This window comes from Geotrypetes seraphini, chromosome 1 (assembly GCF_902459505.1).
Source record: "Geotrypetes seraphini chromosome 1, aGeoSer1.1, whole genome shotgun sequence".
In the NCBI taxonomy this organism is placed as follows: domain Eukaryota; kingdom Metazoa; phylum Chordata; class Amphibia; order Gymnophiona; family Dermophiidae; genus Geotrypetes; species Geotrypetes seraphini.
Genome location: NC_047084.1, coordinates 216,146,649 through 216,170,208, shown reverse-complemented (window position 1 = coordinate 216,170,208; position 23,560 = coordinate 216,146,649). Strand labels below are relative to the sequence as shown.

The window sequence follows — 23,560 nt, the reverse complement described above, 5'->3', positions numbered from 1 at the left end:
ACATAAGTACTGCCATCTCCGGATCAGACCTTCGGTCCTTCAAATCCGGCAATCCGCACACGCGGAGGCCCAGCCAGGTGTACACCTGGCGTAATTTTAGTCACCCATATCTCCCTATGCCTCTCGTAAGGAGATGTGTATCTAGTTTGCTTTTAAATCCTAGAATGGTGGATTCCGCAATAACCTCCTCTGGGAGGGCATTCCAGGTGTCCACCACCCGTTGCGTGAAGCAGAACTTCCTGATATTTGTCCTGGACTTTCCCCCCCTTAGCTTCAGTCCATGTCCTCTTGTCCATGTCACATTGGACATTGCAAATAATTTTTTTTCCTGCTCTATTTTGTCGATTCCTTTCAGTATTTTCAGTATCATATCCCCTCACAGTCTCCTTTTTTCAAGAGAGAACAATCCCAGTCTCTTAAATCGTTACTTGTATTCCAAGTTCTCCATACCTTTTATTAGCTTCGTTACTCATCTCTGCACCCTCTCCAGCAGTTTTATATCCTTCTTTAGGTTGGGAGATCAATGTTGGACACATTATTCCAAGTGTGGTCTGACCATTGCTCTATAAAGCGGCATTATAACTTTCTCTGATCTACTCGTGATTCCTTTCTTTATCATGCCTAACATTCTATTTGCTTTCTTTGCCGCTGCCACGCATTGTGCCGACGGCTTCAGGGTCCTATCTATCAGTACACCCAGGTCCTTTTCTTGTTCGCTCTTGCCCAGAGTTGCACCTGACATTCTATACTCGTGTTCTTTGTTCTTTCTATCTAAATGCATTACTTTGCACTTTTCCACATTAAACTTCATCTGCCATTTCTACGCCCATTTCTCTAACCGACACAAGTCACTCTGGAGTTCCTCGCTATCCTTCTGCGATCTGATTGCCCGGCATAGCTTTGTGTCGTCTGCAAACTTGATGATCTCACTGGATATTCTTTCTTCTAGGTCAGGTCCTTCTTTAAATTTTACTCCTTGTGCCCTCAGAAGTCTCTGCTACATACCCTTCACCATACAATTTTGTCAAGGCAGCACAGGAAACTCCCCCAAGCTACTAGCTGGTAGAAAATTCCACTGTATATGTCTTCCTTCTACTCCTTAGGCTAGTCAAACCCTATATGAGAGATCCAAACAAGCATTTCTTAAGTACATGGGAGAAATGTGATCAATACATGTTAGGCGTAAACATTCAAATTAAAAAATTATATTTGTGGTACTGTACTTGTTTTATTTGTAATATTACATAATTTTATCTTTGATTACTGTAAACCATTTTGAAGCCTAAAAGGAGAAACTGTTTGCATGTATATAGATGTTTGTCTGTCTCTCTCTGTATCTAATATAATAAAAGCCTAAGCCGTGCATGCGCACTCTGACCTGCGTGCTCCCGGTTTCCGTGTGCTATAGGTTCCCGCAGGTAGGAGTGCGCATGCGCGCTTCCACGCATCTCTCTCTCCCAAGGCGGATGTCGGCTTCGGGCGGCACGGCGGCTTGAGGTGGCTGTCGGCGGAGGACAGACGCGAGGTAAGGGGTGCTGCTGGACAGGGAAAGAGACGCGGGGTAGAAAAAGGAAGGGAGGCCTACTGCTGGACGGGGGAGCAGGAAAGAGATGCTAGGGGGAAAGAAAAAGGAAGGGAGGCCTACTGCTGGACGGGGGAGCAGGAAAGAGGTGCTGATGGACAGGGGAAGAGATGGAGGGGAGAAAAAGGAAGGGAGGCCTTCTGCTGGACAGGGGGACAGGAAACAGGTGCTGCTGGACAGGGGAGAGATTAAAAAAAGGGAGAAGGGCCGCTGCTGGATAAGGGGAGCAGTGAAGGGGTGGTGGTGGACACAGGGAAGGTAAAAGGAAGGGAGAATGGGTGGACAGCCGAGGAAAAAGAAAGACAGAAATACAGGAGAGAGAGAGAGAAAGAAATAAAGACAGACACACACACATATATTCTAGCACCCGTTACTGTAACAGGCTATAAGACTAGTATGTATATAATATGCTCACTGGTTTCCATAAAGATTTTAGTACAGAAACAGTTATTTGTACTATAATCTCAAATGTAAAGCTGTCACTGAGTAAGGATATAGAGATGGCAGTCCTTCAATTTGATCTATCATGCACATTTGATTCGGTATTGCATGATCTTTTAATAATTAACTTGAGTTGGGTATTACAGGAAATGTACTCTCTTGGTTTATTGGGAGGGGTGGGTTTTTAAGAATTGTCATCTCCGGATCAGACCCTGGGTTCATCAAGTCTGGTGATCCGCACACGCAGAGGCCCCGCCAGGTGTACCCTGGAATAGTTTTAGTCCCCATATCACTGTATGCTTCTCAAGGGAGATGTGCATCTAATTTACCCTTACCCGTATCACTCTATGCCACTCTTAAGTGGTCATTATTGAGGATACGTTAAAATCCTCAGCTCAAAGTATAGCAGCAGCTAAGAAAGCAAATAGAATATTAGGAATTATCAGGAAAAGAATGGAAAACTGAAAGATGAAAATATTATAATGCCCTTGTATCGCTCTAAGGTACGGCCGTATTTCAAATACTGTGTTCAATTCTGGTCACCGTATCTCAAAAAAGATATAGCCTAATTAAAAAAGGTTCAGAGAAGGGCAATAAAAATCCACTGTTGGAGAAAGGATACTCTGCTTGATTTATCTTCAGTCTATCCCAATATGGCAATTCTTATGTTGTGCATCAGTGCTGAAAAGTCTCCCATGCTTTGGCAGAAGTTGAAACCGTCACAGGTTTCTTGGCTCTAAGGAGAGTAGCAATGACTATCTCTGAGTATTATTTGCGCTCTAACTCCGCATGCTTAAAAGCCACGCCTTAAGACTAAAATTACATAAGTTACATAAGAAATGGCTTCGCCGGATCAGACCCTAGGTCCATCCAGTCCGGCGACCCGCACTCGCGGAGGCCAAGCCAGGTGTTCCCTGTTGAGAAACCTTGTTTACTCGTATCCCTCAATGTGATTTGCGAGAAGGTGTGCATCCAACTTGCCCTTGAATCCCGGAATGGTGGTCTCCATCACGACCTCCTCCGGGAGTGCGTTCCAAGCAGAATTTCCTGATATTTGTCCTGGGCCTGGTGCCCCTCAGCTTCAATCCATGACCTCTTGTCCGAGTCACATTGGACAATGTGAATAACGATGTTTCTTGCTCTATTTTGTCGAATCCTTTTAATATTTTAAAAGTCTCTATCATGTCCCCTCGCAGTCTTCTCTTCTCGAGAGTGAACAAACCCAGTTTTCGAGGCGTTCTTTGTAGCTCAAGTTCTTGATACCTGTAACTAGCTTCGTGGCTCGTCTTTGCACCCTCTCCAGCAGGGTTATATCCTTCTTTAGGTAGGGAGACCAGTGTTGGACACAGTATTCCAAGTGTGGTCTGACCATTGCTCTGTAAAGCGGCATTATGATGTCCTCCGATCTACTCGTGATCCCCTTCTTTATCATGCCCAACATCCTGTTTGCTTTCTTTGCTGCCGATGCGCATTGTGCTGATGGCTTCAGGGTCCTGTCTATCAGTACCCCCAGGTCCCTTTCTTGTTCGCTCTTGCCCAATGTTACACCTAACATTTTATATTCATGTTCCTTGTTTTTCTTACCCAGGTGCATCACTTTGCATTTGTCTATGTTGAACTTCATCTGCCATTTTTCTGCCCATTTCTCTAGCTGGTTCAAATCTCTCTGGAGTTCTTCTCTGTCCTTTTGTGACCCAACTACCCTACATAGTTTTGTGTCGTTTGCAAAATGATCTGGATCTTCTATGACCACTGGTCCTTTGCAAAGAAGATCAAGCTGAACCTGTAGTCTGAGATCTTTGACCCTCCAAACATGCACTAGGCCTGCATAACATGGCCTGTGTGGCTAATCCAGGACCATGAGGACCACTCTCACTGGGAGGTTTGTTATTCTGTGCAGAATCTGTTCTATCATGGGCCATGGAGGAAACACGTACAAGAGCTCACTCTTTGGTCACAGCTGTAACTAGCGATTAAGCTCATTCTAGCAAATTTTGGGCAACAGCCTGAGGCCATTCTCCTTTCCAGAATTCCCTCTTCCACAACTTCCTCCTATAGCATTCTGGAAACAGACCCAACTGGTCATAAATAACCTCCTCCTTCAATTGTGCATAGTTCAGGGCTTTGGCCGTAACTAGGGCCCTATATACGGCCTGGGCTTCTCCAGTCAGATAGGGTGCAAGCCTGACGGACCATTGTTCTATCAGCCACTGGGCAACCATGGCCACGCTTTCAAATGTGGTCGAAAGGTCTCTAGTTCATTCTCTGGTCTCAACTTGGTTAAGGTGAGTCCTTTAGCCCATTCCCTGTATCCAGCTTCTTGGCCCCAACTCCCGTGTCTAGGGTTTTATCCACTCAAGCAACCTGTTGGATTCCCTCAGCCAGGCAGTGTGGCTCTCTAGTCCAGTGGTTCTCAACCCTGTCCTGGAGGACCACCAGGCAAGTCGGGTTTTTAGGATAGCCCTAATGAATATGCATGGGGCAAATTTGCATGCCTGTCACCTCCATTATATGCAAATCTCTCTCATGCATATTCATTAGGGCTATCCCAAAAACACGACTGGCATGGTGGTCCTCCAGGACAGGGTTGGGAACCACTGCTCTAGTCTGTATCTCTAATAACTGCATCAGGGGTTGTTGTCTCTGCCATTGTTGCTCCATGGCTTGAGCGAAGCATCTCTCCATAGCTGCTTGGTGCATCTGCATTTGCTCAGCCACCGATTTAAGACCCACTTCTGACGCCATGGCTCTGTGAGAGAAAGAAAACATCACCCGAGCTGCGAGAGAAATCCAAGATCATGGACGTCTGTTAGCTGAGATCAGACTGCTCTGATTTTGTTAACACGTTTATATACTTCTAACTTAGAACGCTGTAATTGACCTTGTTTGGCATGCCCCATACTAAGAGGAAGGGGAATGTGAGAGTATCGCAGTTGGCAGCTCTCGCATCTTCCCCTGTGCAACAAATGATCCAGCACTTCTTTGAGCAGAGAAGCCCAGCTGACATTCGGCTACCCCAGTGGTGGCAGATTTCCGCAGAGGACTAGAGTGAGGGAGCACTCGAGTCCCTGGATTTGCAGACATTGTTATTTCCGCCAGCAGTCTCTGCTCCCCCTTGTCCAGCGGAGGAGCAGAGCAATGATTCTATCTCCAAGGGAATAGAGGAAGAAACCCCAGAGCAGGCAGAGGGAGATGCTACAGCCCTGGCTGGAAAGCAGGGCCAGAAGATCGCCGAAGTAGAGGGAGATACAGCAATAAGCCCAGCAGTTACACTGGGCTTATTGCTTTATCTCCCTCTACTGAAGCCATAAAGAACATAGATGAGAAGGTGGAGAAGACTGCTTTGGATATGGCAGTATTGGTGCAGAAAGTGGACACTTTTGATGTAAATGTTGAAAAAGTTAAACAGGAATGCACGGACAAGATACAAGCTGAGACAACCTCTTTGAAAAATTCAATTTCTGCTATAATTAAAGAACAAAATTTTTCTTCACGGAAAATTGGAATGATAGAGAATTATAACCGTAGACAGAATTTAAGAGTTTTAGTTGTCCAAAGATAATGGCTGTGTCACCAATAAAGACTTTTTAAAAATTTCTTATAGAATGTTTGCATTTTCCTCAAGACCAGACTCCGCCCATAAATAAAGCGTATTATTTACCTGTTTCAAATAGAAATTTTGATGTTAACAATGTACCTATGGGTGAGAATCTGGATATTGACAATGATTTTAAAAAAATCTTACAGCAGATTTAGAGAATTCGTCTTCAGATATTGTTGAAAGAGCTACCCTAATTGTCAACTTTATATTCAAGCAAGACCTTAACTCTATCATGAGATTGTTCTTTAAAAAGACAGGGACACTCTTTTGTGGTCAACGTATATGGCTGCACCATGATGTAACCAAAGTAACTCTGGAAAGGCGGAAGTTATTTTTGAGAATGTGAGAGGAGACACGGAGACTGGGGGCTACATTTATGCTGTCCTATCAATGCAAATGTGTCGTTAAGTTCCAGGGTCTATATGTTTTCTTCATCCCTGATCATCTACGATCCTTCTTAGACCTCAAGGGGTTAACTAGTGATGGGAAGTAGCTCAAAAATGAAAAAAGACAGGCAATGTAGACATTTAAGCTTTTTCTTTTTAAAGATATAATGTAATTTTTTCTCCCTTTAATTTTCTTTTTTCTCTCTCTCCAAAGTTATTTCTGGTCTAAGGAAGAGTTAAGTTCCATTTATTCCCTTTATGTTCATTTTGCAATGTTATATATTGATGGCATTTATGTTGGAATTTACTCTGTATTTCTTGTGCAAGTAGTTTTTACTTGTAAAGTTTGTTAAATCAATAAAAAGAAAATTTTTCGGGGGGGGGTTGGATTTCTATTAATAATATATATATGAATGATAAGATAATATATTCATGTGGTATATTTTTTGTTGTATATGGATGTGGGAGGGGGTGGGAGATATTTATTTTTGTAGTATAATATGGTAGATTTTCAAGTAATATTGTTTTATATATTGTTTAATATATGCTGTACACTTGTTGTGAATCATAAAATGAATAAAGAATAAAAAAAAAAAATAATAAATTACCACCCAAGTGCAACTTCCTTATCGTTTATCCCCCTCAAGCACCTTTCTCAGCGCAGGTATCCATTACCTGATCTGCCTTCCCTGAGGGGACACAACTACTGGTTCCACTGAGACAATTTCACAATCCCATTTCTGAAACCAATTGTCATGCATCAGGATCACTCAACATCTACCCAAAAGCAAAAGCCAAGTCCTCACAAAAGCTCTAGCCACACTAGTCAGGTTCAAAAGCTTACTAGGAGTTAGGCTTATGCCCGCATTACTCCTCCTCCTTCCAAGGGTCGCCTGAAAGTTTCTGAAGCAGCTCTCCCTTACTCCAGGGGAAAATAGTCTTTAAATCCCCATAGAATCCCTCCTGGAGGATCATGGTGTCCTATCCTCCCCAATTATACAAAAGCCCTCTTTTTACTGCTAAAGAGTCCTTTATTCATCCAATGTCCGTTTCATCTCTTCTCTCCCTTTCCTCTCAAGAACAGTTAATTCTGCACAACTGATTCACATGTAAATTAAGTCTGCTGCTAGGGATCTTGGTCAAACCCAGGTTGTCCTGATACTGGATTCCTGTGAGCCCTCTAGTGGTGAGTGACAGCGCATATACCCCATCACAGTGTGCTAAAAACTAAGGTGCCCATTATGTTAAGTTGATTAGTGCCTGCTGATGAATCCACCCCTAAAGGAAAAATGAAAAGCAATAGATTTGACTGAACTTGTAGGTGTAGTATTTGTTCCTGAGTAAGATGGGGGAAGCTATGTGCATTAAAGCAAACTCTGAATATTTTATTACCAATAGCAGACTATTGTTTATACTGTAATAAATTTGTGATAATAGCCTGTATAAAAATATAATATGGTACTAAAATACAGATAATCCTAAGGGGTTTATACACTTTTTCTTAGCACTGTATGTTTGTGCATATTGAGTTATACTTGCATATTTCCTCCCTCAAAACAAAAGTTTGACCTGACACAGTTCACAAAAACAAAGCATGGTTATATTTTAACATCAAAGTAATGATACAATATGGCATTCAAATTTAAGAATAAACCAAGAATATCCCTAATGTGCATGCCTGTGTCTCCTCATACAGCTTGCTACTCCTTGCTTTTGACAATTTGAATTTATAGCTGAATGTTTAATGGTAAGGGTATGATTGCAAGAGATATCAATCACTTCAATTATGTTCTGTTTTTTTCTCCCACAGGAGAGAAAATATTTTTGATTATATATTTATTATTATAATCTTATAGTGATCTATTACATTTTTATTTTAATCTTACTGTCATTACTGCGTAAGATGAGATACATATATAGGGTGAATATAGTTTACTCAAGTGTGTATATGGTGAGGCCCAGGGGTTGGGAGGGCTTTGGGGTGCTGAGTCTAGAATCTGGGGGGGGGTCTGAAGGGAGGGTGTCATTGGTTGGGGATTCCAGCAGGAGGAAGTGGGCATCCTTCCTGCTGGGGGACTTCACGGGGGAGGGGGTTCCCTGCCACAGCCACTCAGCTGATTGCAGCAGGGGGATTCCCTTGCTGTGATCAGCTGATGGTAACACGATTCTCTAACATGGGCGCCAGTTAGAGAGTCAGAGCGGTTGGGTGTCTGTCCATTAAGGCAGACACGATTCTATTTAGGACGCCAGTCTGCAATTCTCAGCCACTTCTTAGGCAGCTGCTGAGACTGGTGTCTTATACAGAATTTCCTCCTTAGCCAGTTCCAAGATTTGTATCTGCTCTTTTGCAGATGTGATGGATAGTCGGATGTATAATGCGAATGAACAAATCTACACTTGCTCCAAAGATGGAGTAAAGCTGTGCCTGTACTTTATGAGTGTAATTCTGTAAGTGGGCTCTTTCATTTAGGTGCTTCAATGCTTCACAGTGAGAGCTTATTCTTTTTTTTTTTTTTAATTCTTTATTCATTTTTAAAAACTTACAATAAGTGTAACAGCATATATAACATTTTAAACTCAGATACAACACTTAATATTCTGTTAAAATCCATATCAGAATTTATCACCCTCCCCCCTAATTAACAACAGTCTTTAAATTCAAGAAAACATACAATAATCCCCAAACCAATAATGGCTCCTGGGTGCCCAGATTCTGGTACAGAATACTTGGTACGAGAACATTTACACACCTGCAGTTATGCCAGCCAAAGACCCATCATGTCAATGCAACAGGGAGGTGGGTGACTTACAATATTCTTTTCTTTAAGCTATGTGCATAAATGGGAAACATGACTATGTCTCACCCAGGCTCCACCCATGTATATGCGCCTCTTGCATTTATGCACTACATCATTTATGTGCACCATTACAGATACCACCTACTCTGCTGGCAGCTTCTTGGGTAATTGTACATTTATGGCATTAGTGCTAGTATTTTGTAAAATTTATACACCAGGGGCATGTGAAGGCACCAGTTACAGAACTGCCTTCAAAGTGCATGTTTATACAATACATTGCAACTCTGCCTATACTCCACTCAACTACAGACCTTGAAACACCTTCAACCAGATAACAAACAGGTGGACAATTTTGTGCTTATATTTTTTTGTGTGTATGGAGTCACCCAATTTTATAAAAGTCCTTTTCTATATGCAAAATCCCATGCAGAAAAATCTTACCCCTACTGATATTTAGATACAATGAATCCTTCATTTACAACAATCACAGACCCTTTTCTTCTTCCTTGTACGTTCTACTAAGTACATGTACCCAGCTCAAGAGAGACATCTTATGATTTGCTGTGGTAGTGCACCATAACGAAGCTTGTTAAGTCTTCCATTAGCTAAACTTACATAATAAAAAAAAAAGTCAGAAGTCTTATTATCACACTTCTTAGAAGGAAATTTGGAGTTAGTGTGTGTGTATGTGATGCTAGCTTCGATGCCCAATGGGGCACCAGTGTCAACAAACACCTGACAGGGAGGGGGTAGGTCTCCAAGCTGGGCTGTGGTAGCACTGTGGTTGACACCGATAATTCAGTATTGTGCCAAATCAGAATATACTCCAGCTCCTATTGTAACATGACCCAGAACTGCTTCTCAGGGACATGCAACGGTAAAGGAATGGTCAGTGCCAGTACAGAAATAGCCTGTAAAGATGAAGGAGCTACATGAAAGGCAAAGTTCCAGCATCAAGGACACTGGTGCATAGCATCGCTTTCACAGAGGGGGAGCATCCCTCTTGGCACAGACATTTCTCTGGTACTAGCAATGCCAGTGTTCTGGAACTCTTGGCACTGTATTTCTTTTTTTTTCTTTTTTTTAATTCTTTATTCATTTTACATCTTACAACAAGTGTATTATAAAATAACATTTAAACTTATACAATATCACTTGATTCTTCTCTATCAATTTAACTTAAATCATAATATTTAAACCTTCCCTCCCAATCCTACTAATTCATATGTAGTACATATATCATATAATATATTATATATTCTGTCCTATTAATCTAATCATTTAATATCAAATCAGAAATCGTACTCCCCCCATACTTTGCAATTATACCTATTAGGGAAAAATGATAATCCAATAATTACTCATTACAATATTCTATTAATGGCCTCCAAACCTCCTGTATTTCAAGGAGAACCAATGACAATGCTTCTTTGCCTCCACTCAACATATGACACTGGGATCCCTTGCTGCAGAGGATGATGCAAGTTTTAAGTTTATTTATATTTTCTATTCTGCCCACTGAATTACACTTCTGGGCAGCTCACAATCTTAATATAGGGTGGGAGAAAAAGATGGGTTGCAAAGTAAAAAAGACATAATAGTAGATATAAGGAAGGTATAACTACAATTATAGTAGGTGGAGGTGAAGAACAAAGGGGGAGCCATAAGGTCTACAGACACTCACTTCTGAAATCCTAAAGAAATATAGAAATAACTAGGAAGATATCACAAATAAGCATCTTTGAAAAGAAAAGGTTGAAGGTCCAATTTGAATCTTTCCAGAGACATTTGAAGCCATAAGGTTACTGGAAGAGAGTTGCAGAGTTCAAAACCATAAACTGAGAAAATGGAATGCCTGATGTGTTCATGTACTGTTTCATGATATGTAGAGATTACTATTGGTTCTAGTGTGCGGATCTAAGAATTCTTGCTGATGTATAAGGAATAAGATATGCCAAATAGGGCTCGCCTGCCCTCAAGACTTTAAAAGCCAGTAATAGTGTTTTACAGGCAATACGATGCACAACAGGGAGCCAATGTGTATCCTTTAAGAAAGGGGTAATGTGACTCATACTTAGACATTGTGAATTAACCAAATTGCAGTGTTTTGAATAACTCGTAGCCTGCAGAGATGATCTTTGTTTCTAAGGTCTGTATAAATGTAATTGCAATAGTCTAATAGTTGGATGACCAAAGAGAGGAGTAGAATGTTTAGTGCAGAGGGAAACATGGAATGAACCAAGCAGATCAATATAAATTTTAAAAAACAATCATTTGACTACATGAGAAATTTGAGAACTGAATATAAGCTGGGAATCTAAAGTGACACCTAGAAGGCGTACAGAATCAACTAAAGAAACAGGAATGATACTAAGCAAAATTGGTAAAAGGCAGGTTTCTCGATCCTTTATTAACAAAAAGAATGGATTTTGATTTATCTGAATTCAACTTAAGGTTGTGTTGGGTGAGCCAGCTTGTAAAATGGGCAAGATTGTCATTGCAGGTCCTCAGTGTCAGGTCTGTGATGCTCATCCCAATCTAGCATTTACTGACACCTGGTGTTGTGGTAGAGGAAGATCTCCTTAATGTTAATGTGTCCAGAATGTCCAGTGTAGAGAATGACATGGGGACAAAGTCTGTTCTTGTCCCTGCCCCATTCCTGCAAGCTCTACCCTGTCCCTGCTCCATCCCCACAGGTTCCATCTCCACCCCCATCCCTGTCCCCGACCCATCCCCGTCCTCTCCCCGCAGATCATTTGCACAACCTCGAACAGTACAACTGTTTATAAATCACAAATAGTGCCTTTCATTTCTATCTGGTTTTGGTACAACCTTCCTTCCCAAAGATTCAGTCGCTTATGTTTTTTACATAATCTGGGAAGCTAATTGGATTGTCCTTCAGACATGGGTATAGAAGAGAACCTAAACTGTGTAGTGGATAAACAGGAAAATAAGTGTCTATTTTAGAAATGTTCCTTGATGCCAGCAATGATGGATGAATCTGTTACAGTAACAGTAAAGCACAGTTACTTACCTTAACAGCTATTATGCAGATATTCTCGCATGTGGATGACATCATCCACAGAGCCCGGCATGGACAGTGAAAAGTGCACCGGCACCTTAATAATTCATAAACTTTTAGACTGCCCGCACCGCGCATGCGTAAGTGCCCTCACACCCAACGAGGGCTCGCGGTACCTAAGTTCCGTAAGCAAGCTAAGAAGCCAACCAGGGGAGATATCTCCCTGCTGCCTCCAGATAACACCTGTTACAGTAAGTAACTGTGCTTTATCCTAGGACAAGCATATTTCACATGTGGGACTCCCTAGCTTACTGTAATGGGATGAAAGGAGAGTTGGCCATTGAGAAGAAAATAAATTCTGTAGTACTACTTGGCTGAAAAGACCATCTCATCTGGACTAGGAGTCTAGACAATAGTAAGATGTGAAAGTGTGGAATGAGGACCAAGTGGCTGCTTTGCAAATTTCATCAATGGAAGTGGATCATAAGAAAGCCACTGAGGCTGCCATTGCTCAAACTTTGTGTGTCGTAATACATCACTCGAGTTGCAACTAAGCCCGAGCATAGCAGAAGGAAATACAGGCCAGTAGAGGCTGCCATTGCTCAAACTTTGTGTGTCGTAATACGTCACTCAAGTTGCAACTAAGCCCGAGCATAGCAGAAGGAAATACAGGCCACTAGCCATGTGAAAATAGTTCTCTTGGTGACAGGCTGGCCTAGTTTGTTGGGATCAAAGGAACTGAACCACTGAGGTGAAGTCCTGTGTGGTTTAGTCCTTTGAAGGTAGTACACCAAGGCACTTTTACAGACCAATGTATGAAATTATGGCAAACCCAGAACCTGTTAACTGTATACTATGTATGTTTAACCTGTAACCTGTTCTGAGCTCTTTAGGGACAACAGGATAGAAACCAAATTAAATAAATAAATAAATCTGTCCATCTTCTAATGTCATCTAGAAACTTTTTATTCTAGAACTTACCTTCCTCTTGCATGGATGCCGCTGGCAATCACGAATTTTAGCACACTTTGATTCACACAGGTAAGGCTTGTGACAAGGCATGCGTCTTGTATGCTTTCCACAACGGCACTGTTTCTCAACTTCCTAAATTTAAACACGCACAAATGTTCACAGCTGAATAAAACATGTATGAAATGCAGAAAAAGGTTAAGACAAATAAATGGCAATTCTAAAAAACACACTAAAAAAATAGTTCTTTCACTATATGCCATAGGCCAATGATTGAGATCTTGACCGAACCTCTTTATTCAGCAGTGTTTGCTTGAATAATCGGTCTCTGAGGCTTGGCATTCACATGTTGTGTGATCACTCATAGTATTTACCTTAGAAGTGAATTTGTTTTTCTCACAAATTCTATAAGGTATGCCTAAAATTAGGTGACAATCTATTTATAAAATAGCAGCACCAATAACTGGCATTCTGCCATGTTCTCTTTCTTGCTCTGTGTATAAGGACCTACAACTTTTTTTTTTTTTTTGTGGCCTCCATGAAAAGCATTGGTAAAAAAACAAAAAAAGACAGAACAGGGGAAGTGTACTGGAACAGCTGGTTTGTGAGAAACAGTTCTGCACTAAGGGATGCTCCAAGTGTGCCAGTGGGTGCTGAGCACACTTAATATTGAGCAAACACCTTAATTTTGTCCAGAAAGAGGTAATTTCTATTATGTTTTTGTGCCTATGTTGGCACTTGCTAGAGCTATGCACAAAAAAAGTTGTATTGGCACACATCTGTCCCACGTGATGGAAAGCTATTCTGTGCACTGTAAAAATTTAATGCGCTGAATAGCATGCCAACATACATGCAAATGTGCACCAATGCATATTTCTATTCAGACATGTGCACAGCTCTAGCTGCCCTTTATTTTGTTTGTAGTTCTTTTCTAGCTTTAAATTTATTTTTTTTATATAGTACATTGCTTTGATTTATGCTGTAAAAAAATGGTGATTTATAACAAATGCAAATAAATATAACCAACTGATAAAAAAAACTAGTAACCTCCAGTTAAAGCACTGAAAAATTAGTGCTCAAATCGTAATCACTTTCTGTTTTGTGCATTCAGCTCATTTCAGTAAATAAACACTTATTGGGGGAATTTACCTCAGAAGCTGCAGGGCAATCAATGCTCCAGAGCTATGAAGGGGAGCAATATCCTATATCTACCATGCACTACAAACTTGATCAAAATACTGCAGACCGTTCAGAACACAGCTCTCAGACTGATCTACTCCCTCGGAAAATATGACCACATCACCAACGCCTACCTAGACTCACATTGGCTACCGATTAAAGCCAGAATTCAATTCAAACTGTACTGTCTAATCTTCAAAGTATTCAACGGTACTGCACCTGCCTATCTAAACGATCGCCTAAACCGTAACCTTCCACCCAGAATAAGAAGAACACTGACACCATTCTCATACCCACCACTCAATGGCACTCATCGCAAAAAGCTTTATGATAACCTCATGGCAACGCATGCAGCAAAACTCGAACCCTCCATCACTAGATTGTTAACCTCAACATCTGACTTCAAAGCATTCCGTAAAGAAATCAAAACGATGCTATTCAAAAAGTATATACAATCTACCTAATCTCCCTCTTCTCTTCCACCAACCAGGTTTGCTCACCCCCTGACACCATACCACCAATCGACCAAAAATACATATTAAAAAAATAAAAAAATAAAAAAAAAATACCTGGAACCTAATTCACCCTACCGAAACCGTTTACCTACCAAAGTATGGAAACAGCATATTTGATATGTATAGTAATGTAACCCGATTTATCTTCCATTGTTATTATGTCTACACACTCATTCTGTCATTAAGTCTGTACCCTCAATCTGTATTCTCCAATGTCATGTACCCTCCTGGAAATGTCCAGCTCTCTTCTTATGTAATCCGCTTTGAACCGCAAGGCACAAGCGGAATAAAAATCACTAATGTAATGTAATGTAATGTAAAACTCATTGGCTTCCCTCCAACGTTCTATCATAGGTAACCTCGTTGAAGTGGTTGAACAGTACTATATTTGATTAAAACTCTATGACGTGGCCAGCTCAGCTGCACAACTTCAAAAGACGCTGATGCACCATTTTTTCTTTCACTATGTAAGACTCTCAGCATTAATAAACTGCAGAGCCCTGAAGAAATGGTTCTTTAATCATGAAACGTTGGCCTTCGTCGGCAGTTTGATGAGGAAGTTTTACTAGTGCCTGCATCACAGTGTTAATCTATGTCGTCAAGCAAAGATAAGTGATGCTTGCACTTTTTTGAATTATCGAGTATTTACTGAAATGAGCTGAATGCACAAAACAGAAAGTGATTACGATTTGAACACTAGTTTTTTAGCGCTTTAACTGGAGGTTACTAGTTTTTTATCATTGTATTTTTTTCTCCAGTTCCTCTTGAAATCCTATTCTTGTCATACAAAGTAAATATGACCAAAACATACACAAATTGAATTGACATCCCAGTCATTAGTAGCGGTATAGAAGCTGACAATAAACAAACCGAGTGCATGCATACTCCTGATATGCTCTCCAAGGTTAGGGCACAACTACAGCACAGGTTCAGTCTGTATACAATTTTTTACTGCATCAGCATGCACAAATTCAGTTTTAGGAAGCTGTGCACTAAGCCGTCAGCACATGATTCTAACACAAGCTTACTGCATTCTAAGTTTTGACACCCATGAAAATCCTCACTGTTCAAGGACCTTTTTCACCATTTTGCAACAGTCATCACAGCAGCTGAAAATAAAGTCATGTACTCTCCTCCAGACCCATGTCAACCTCAAAAGCAGCCTATGTGAAAAACAAATCCTGACTAACCTGTCTGCATGTTTCACAGGGACCTCGATGACATCGTTGTGAGCATCTATGCACACCACATGCCAGAACTTTGTCACAACTGTCTCCACAAGTTGGCACATCTTCCGTACAAGGTAATGTGTACTCTGGACACACAGAACAAGCATCAGTGACTTATCAGGAAAGCAAAGTTTATCTTAATATTGTATTACTAGCACAGTAAGAAACACAAATGAAACAGGATATTAACTATTAAAATCAAGTAAATTTTCTTTAATCTTGTTAAAAACAATTTAGAAATTTAATTTTTTTTTTACGTTCAGTTTTATTGAAAATACAAAACACAGTTATATGGTTAGAAATTCATCTTAAGAGATCAAAGTATTTTATTGTATAACAGAGCCAATTTGAGGAGAGCCCAAACATGATTGTGCCAGTTGAGAATTTTCCCCATTTATTTCCCAAATCATCTCTTCCTCTTTCACCACAAATACTTACTTCCATTCTGCCTTTATATTTAGTGTACTATAATTCTCATACTCTTACTTTTCAAATTCCAATCTGAATCTTCACTTTCCAGCTATCAGCTCATATCACCCTACCTCTCATTTCTAAATGTCTGTAGGATGCAGATCATTTTCAATTATCCTCATCACAAAAACTGTCCTAAATTATTTGTCAATCTAACTGTTGCGCACTAGTGCTGCCTGATTCAGGGGGAAAAAAATTTGATTCGATTCAGCCTATTGAATCGATGTTTCGATTCGATTCGATTTTCCTGCCCAAGTGGATGTTTTTTTCAAATATCCTGGTGGGTTTATTTTATAGTCTCTTCACCCCTTTTATAGCCTCTTTTATAGCCCACTTTGCCCTCTCCTACCCACACTTGCGCTGTGGTGTAAACAAAATAAACAAACAAAAAAGACTTTTCCTCTCTCTCTTAAATCCTAGCTCATGTTCGTGGTCTAACACCACAAAATAGAAAATAAAATTATTTTTTCTACCTTTTGTTGTCTGATCATTATTCAGATCTTATCAGTCCCTGGCTCCAGTTGTCTTCTGATAACTTGCTTGCCAGGGTCTCCTCTTTCTTCTTTCTCCGTGCTAACCATCCATCTTCTGTCTCTGTCCTCCCCTTCCGTTTCCCTTCCCTCCCCTGGAGGTCTGGTATCTTTCCTTTTTTTCATCTCCATCCACCTTTTCTGAATTACCCTTTCATCCTTCATCTCTCTCTCCTTCCCCACCACCCCAGTGTCCACCATGTCTCCCTTTCTCTTCCCAACTACCCTCCTATCCAGTATATCTATCCCTCCCCTCCACACCATCCCTTGTGCCAACTTCTCTTCCTTTCTGTTCCTTCCCTCCCTAAATCCTATTGTCCACCATCTCTCTCCCTCTCCTGTTTTTAGATCTTTATTTCTTCTATCCTTCCCCTCATCTCCCCTCTCCATGATCTCCCCCAAGTCCATCTCCCCCCTCCACCAAGTTCATTTTTCCCATCTATCTTCTCCCCATTTCTCCTCCAGTCCACCAACTCCCCATCTCCCCTCTCCCTCCATCTGCCTTTTTTTTTTTTTATGGCACTCCTAAGCCCCCACCACCACCATACCCCCGCACCTTTCCCAAAGAGAGTCCGGCAGGAGGGACGCATCTGGTAAGAGGTCTGCCCTGGTGGTAGCGATCCTTTCCTGCCAGCATTCCTCGCGTCTTCTCTCCACTGCGGCCTGCCCTCAGTGAAAACTTCCTGTTTCCGCTTGGGCAGCCAAATGGAGAGAAGACGCCCGGAGTAGCGGCAGGGTAGTGAGTCGCATTCACTACCGCCGCTTTCTCCTGGCTAGGAAGGAGAGGAGAGAGCCTTGCTGCCGGGAAGGAGAGAGCCTTGCTGCCCTGATCTGTACACAGAGACCCGTTCGGGATTTCCTTCTGCCGGAGTCTTTGCTTCAATGTAACTTCCGGTTTTTGCAAAACCGGAAGTTACATCGAAACAAGGATTCAGGTGGCAGAAGGAAATCCCAAACTGGTCTGCGGAGGTAGCAAAGGGCCAACGAATCGGTAAGTCCGATTTTATGCAATAATAAACTGATTCGAATCGATTCACCCAAACTGAATCGGAGAATCGATTTGAATCGCGAATCGGGCAGCACTATTGCGCACTACCTCAGACTGCATGCCTTCCACAATTCTCCAGTGTTAACAGCGCTACTCCCTATACTCCATCAAGCTATTGTACATATCAGCCCTTTGATTTAAAAAAAAGTTTGAACTGGAGCGGAGTAATGAACATTAAGACTATATATATGGGTTGGCTCCAAAATACTTGCAAAATACTACTTGTGATGATCACTGGAAGATTTCTTACTGGCTCCCAAGCTCACTTGGTAGAGATGGGAAGAGCTTTTTCAGCTGCAGCCCCTCATACTCTGAATTTCTTATTCAATGATCTTAGGTTGGAAGTGAATTTGCTAGATTTTAGGAAAAGATTAATGACACCATTTATGTTTATTCTTCTTGCAGCGATATAAAGGGTAATTACAGCATCAAAACAAATTACAGAATATCACTCATTCAGAAAGGAATGCCATAAAACTGGAAAGGAGAGAAGAAAAAATAAATCAATATGGAAGCTATTTGAAAGAAGATAGAGAAGAAAAAAGTTCCAAGTTCAGACACTGGGATCATAACACCTACCATATCCAATGATCAACCCTGAAATGACTGACAAATGAGTTTTGAGTGCAGTCTTGAATTTTCTCAAAGAGGGTTCAAAGGAGAGAGAAGGGGACAATTACAAAGAAATGGAACAAGATTTTAAAAAACGGCAGACTGTCAGACAGTCAAAACTTATTACATAACTGAATAGGAAAGGTTGAGTTGTTAGCACAATAAGAGATGAGTTACCGTATATACTTGAAATATAAACTGAGATTTTGGGGCCCAAAGAAAAAGGGCCCAAAAATGGGGGCTTTGATTTATATTCGAGTCCTATCCATTATATTGTACCCAGGAAGGAGAGGTGCATATGTGCTCAAAAAAGAGCTCCTACGTATTTAAGAGCCACTGCGTATGTCTTTTGTTGCTGCAGGGTACTGAGAACAAAGTCCATGTGTTAGTCTGGACATGAGCATCAACAGTAGTAGTAATAATATCTTCGTGTGGCATATCTGATCAGGTCTGATAGCACACTGATTACAAAAAACTGAATTAGGGGACTATCATTAAAAAAATCATCTGATCAGAATACTGAAAACACCGCTGCTTCTCCTTATTTTTTAGTTTGCATTTTTTAAGCAACTTATAGATCTGACCACTATTCATTCTTTTTGTAAGGCTTTTGCAAAAGTGAACACTGCACACTTATTAATGGGATTTCAGTGGTTTCTGTAACACTGCATAGTCCACTGCTACTTGTACACTTTCAGATGCCGAGGGGTTGGAAAATTTTATATTTAAGAGCTGCTTTGATAATCTGCAATAGGGATCTTATGTTCTCCCCTATTTCAGTGCCTTATTATTATATTTTAATTATACTAAATGATATTTTGCTATTTGTAGACTGAAAAATTAACTAATTGCCTAAAGCTTATACAAACAGCAGTATAAAAAAATAAATAAAATGAAGTGGATTAACATGACTTATTCACAGCTTGCTGTTTGCACTTCAGTAGGTATGATCAAGGCAGGTCACAATCTATCATTAAAATCTAACATAGCTGAAAAATGTATGAAAACATTTTCAAAATTTATAAAAACCATTAAAGAGATAAGGACACAACAGACAATCAATGAAAACAAACAAAAACATGATCTAGAAAAGCACAGAAGAGAATAAAATAGTACAAGGCCTGTTAGAATGGCGTATGGTTTATTAAATTTTATATACCTCCTCTCATTGTAAAACAGCAAGGCAGTTGTTTTTTTTTTTAAAAAAGAAGACAACAAGAAAAGAACTCCATTTGGGGCTCCTTTTACTAAGCTGTGTTAGCGTTTTTAGCATACACAGCATTTTAGCGCGCGCAAAACCCACGCTACGCGGCTAGAACTAACACCAGCTCAATGCTCTAGCGTAAGCGGCAATTTAGCGCGTGCTATTCCACGCATTAAAGCCCTAACGCGGGTTAGTAAAAGGAGCCCTAAACATAGGACAGAGAAATGAGGAAGAGAAAGAAGTGAGGGGTAGCATAGGCATCAATAGGGGACAACATATGACAGAATGCTACGTTGTTTGGTGAGGTGTGTCACTGCCAAGGAAGCTCTGACACACCTCACCAAACAACGTAGCATACTGATCAGGCAAAACTATTGCGATATATATTTTACCACCATCTCATGGACCCCTGATGAAGATGTGCTGATCGAAACACAGACCGTTTCGGGTCCCTTTACCTGATTAAGGACATGTGCGCAACAAATTGTTTATTGTAAATAAATACTGCCTGCATCTTGTAAAGCTGTCTGCAGTTTTCTTCTCTTTTGTTTTGGATTCACCGTGCCCTTACTGCAGACTTGTTGGATTTTGTTTCTTTGTCCGAGACCCCTCTCTGTCCAGCGCCTGAAAATACTGCTTTATCTCTGTGGTGTTGTTCTTAGCTATCACTAAACTTGATGTCGCAAATTTGGTGCTCTTCACAAAGAATACATCAGCAGTCCAGCAGGGGAATCATTAAATGTTCCACGTTCTCTTGGAATCAATGAGGAGCCTCATGGCTGCTGTGTCCATCTTTCGATTATCTCACCAAAAGGAATTCCGAAAATTTGGGAATTTATTCTAAAAAGATTCCTTAAGTGTTCCATAAGGAAAATCCAAGCCAAAAATGCTGAATGGCAAAAGTTTACACAACCAGTTCAGATTTTCATTCCACTTCAGAAATTTATAGTTAATAGTTCTTGCAGCTTTAAAATATAAGGCAAAAAATTTTTGACCCAATGAAACAATTTTAGATTAGAAAACTATACATTTAAGTCATTCTTACTTGATTTCCCACATGGGCAAGATCTTTTGCCAGCTCGTGGGCATTCTCCACAGTGACCTGAGTGGCACACCTGTTCACAAGTGTGGCTGCCACAAGTTAATGGCTTACCACACACCTGAAAAAAAAAAAAAAATCAAAGCACAGCACAGCATATAAAATAATCAAATTAATCTAAAAGAGCACTTAACTATGTAAATTGTCATCATCTGGAAATATCAGCAGTGATACAAAATTTAAAGCATTTTCTAACAGCAGACTGGCAGCATATGAAAAATAAGATGTAATCTCAATCTAGTTTCCAGCAAGAAATCCAGAAGACATTAAAGAATGAGTTAGCATGAAAAATGAACTATGGTTCATCTCTGGAGAATGTTCTTCAGGAGAAAGAGAAAGAGTTAAGAGTTTAAATTTTGAGAGAAAGAGGGATGGAATATATAAAGACTTCCAAATCCAATGTTATCAATTTGGCATTTTTCAAAAGAACTAAAATACACTCAAAAATAGAAAATTAATATACTCCACAAAAATCTCCAGAATATAGTCTACGGTTCAGCCAAAAAAATACTGTAATTTTTTCTTTGTTTTTAGCTAAATAAGAGTAGAGTTTATTTATATGGTTGTTACATAAGTTTTAGAAATTATTTTTTGGGGTCTGAACTCTGTCCCTTACATCACATGTAAGAATATTGAATTTATACACCGCCTTTCTCAGAAACATCAGAGAAGTTTACAATATAACAAAAATGCTTTAGAGTAATAAATCACTACAGGTCATTGACCTGGGGGGCTGCCGCGGGAGCGGACTGCTGGGCATGATGGACTATGGTCTGACTCGGCAGAGGCAATGCTTATGTGCTTATAACCACAAAAAAAAAAACAGTAACAGATGTGCAATAGAGTTTAGCTATACTAGAAAAGTACTCCGTTTCCCTAGAAAGCAAGATATTAGCTATTCGGAACTTGGACTCCAGAAACTGCAGAAAGAAAAAAAAAAGTATCTTGATATCCATTCATCCTCAAGCAAATAAATACTATTACTCCTTCAAACAGTGTTACTTTCTTTTCCCTCCTGTCAGTCTGCAAAGAACTATCCTTCACTGTTCTCTGGGTGGCAGTAAAGACTAGGTCAATATTAGAGTACTGCACCTGTTAAATCCAATGGCCAAGTCATCCTATCAAAGCCCTCAGTGCAGTATTATTGCCATTGCTAGTGGAAATATTTGAGACAGAAGTCTGGGGAGCAAACCACAGCTCTACTGATAAAGTACATAAATATAGTAGTTTTGCCATTATGTAGGGTAAAAATTATGCAGTAAATACTTTCTATCTGCCATTTAACATAGTAAATGACGGCTGATAAAGACCTGAGTGGTCCATCCAGTCTGCCCAATCATACATGCTCCATAAATTAATTGTTTAGTTTAAATGGTCCTTTTACTTAAGATATTTCTGGGCCAAAAACCCAGAGCCCTGCCCAGTGGTATGCTTAGGTTCCATCTACTGGAGTCTCCATCAAAGCTCACTCAAGCCCATCTTAACCATCCCAGCTATCGAAACCCTCCCCAGCCCATCTTCAACTGAATGTTCATATATGGGACACAGGTCATGCAAGCCTGCCCAGTACTGGCCTCAGTTCCTTCAGTGTACACCCATTATTTTCTGATTAGAGATCCTCTGTGTTCATCCCACGCTTGTGTGAACTCTTGTCATCATTTTCTTCTCCACCACCACCTTCGGGAGCACATTCCATGCATCAACCACCCTCTCCGTAAAGAAGAATTTCCTAACATTACTCTTGAATCTACCACCCCTCAACCTCAAATTATGCCCTCCGGTTTTACCATTTTCTTTTCTCTGGAATAGATTTTGTTCTACGTTAATATCTTTCAAGTATTTGCACGTCTGAATCATATCTCCCCTGTTCCTCCTTTCCTTTAGGGCATACATATTCAGGGCTTCCAGTCTCTCCTCATACGTCTTATGGCGCAAACCTCCTACCATTTTCGTCACCTTCCTCTGCACCGCTTCAAGTCTTTTTATGTCCTTCACCAGATACAGTCTCCAAAATTGAACACAATACTTCATGTGGGGCCTCACCATCGACATGTACAAGGGCATCAACATCTTCTTTTTTCTACTGATCATGCCTTTCTATACAGCCTAGCATCTTTCTGACAACAGCCACCGCCTTGTCACACTTTTTCTTCACCTATAGATCTTCAGACACTATCACCCCAAGGGCCCTCTCCCCATCCGTGCAGATCAGCATCTCACTTCTCAGCACTTTCGGCTCCTTCCAATTTTGAAGCCCCCAATGCATTACTCTGCACGTCTTTGCATTGAATTTTAATTGCCAGATATTAGACCATTCTTCTAACTTTTGCAGATCCTTTTTCATGTTTTCCATTCCCTCCTCAGTGTCTACTCTATTACAAATCTTGGTATTATCCGCAAAAAGGCAAACCTTTCCTTCTAACCCTTCGGCAATGTCACTCACAAACATATTGAACAGGATCGGCCCCAGCACCAATCCCTTAGGGATTCCACTACTCACCTTTCCCTCCTCCGAGCGAATTCCATTAACCACCACCCTCTGGCATCTGTCCATCAACCAGTTTCTAATCCAGTTCACCACTTTGGGTCCTAACTTCAGCCTGTCAAGTTTGTTCAAGAGCCTTCTATGAGGAACCATGTCAAAGGATTTGATGAAATCTAAGTAAATTACATCTAGCATATGCCCATGATCCAATTCTCCAGTCACCCAATCAAAAAATTTGATCAGATTCATCTGGCACGATTTACCTTTTGTAAAACCATGTTGCCTCGGATCCCGTAACCCATTTGATTTTTTTTTTTTTTTAATTCTTTATTCATTTTATAATTCACAAGTGTACAGTAAATATCAAACAATTAGAATACAATACCACT

At 40.5% G+C, this 23,560-nt stretch overlaps 1 protein-coding gene across 1 annotated transcript in view; it reads right to left on the bottom strand.

Annotated features, from left to right (window-relative positions):
* The window catches only part of NFXL1 (nuclear transcription factor, X-box binding like 1), a 171,261-nt gene that overhangs the window by 96,041 nt on the left and 51,660 nt on the right, over positions 1-23,560 (bottom strand). Inside the window, exons 9-11 of the mRNA XM_033946064.1 lie at positions 20,633-20,747; positions 15,684-15,808; positions 12,812-12,934 (exon numbers count right to left, since the gene is read on the bottom strand). Coding sequence (XP_033801955.1) covers positions 12,812-12,934; positions 15,684-15,808; positions 20,633-20,747 — 363 coding nt within the window. The remainder of the gene's footprint in view (positions 1-12,811; positions 12,935-15,683; positions 15,809-20,632; positions 20,748-23,560) is intronic.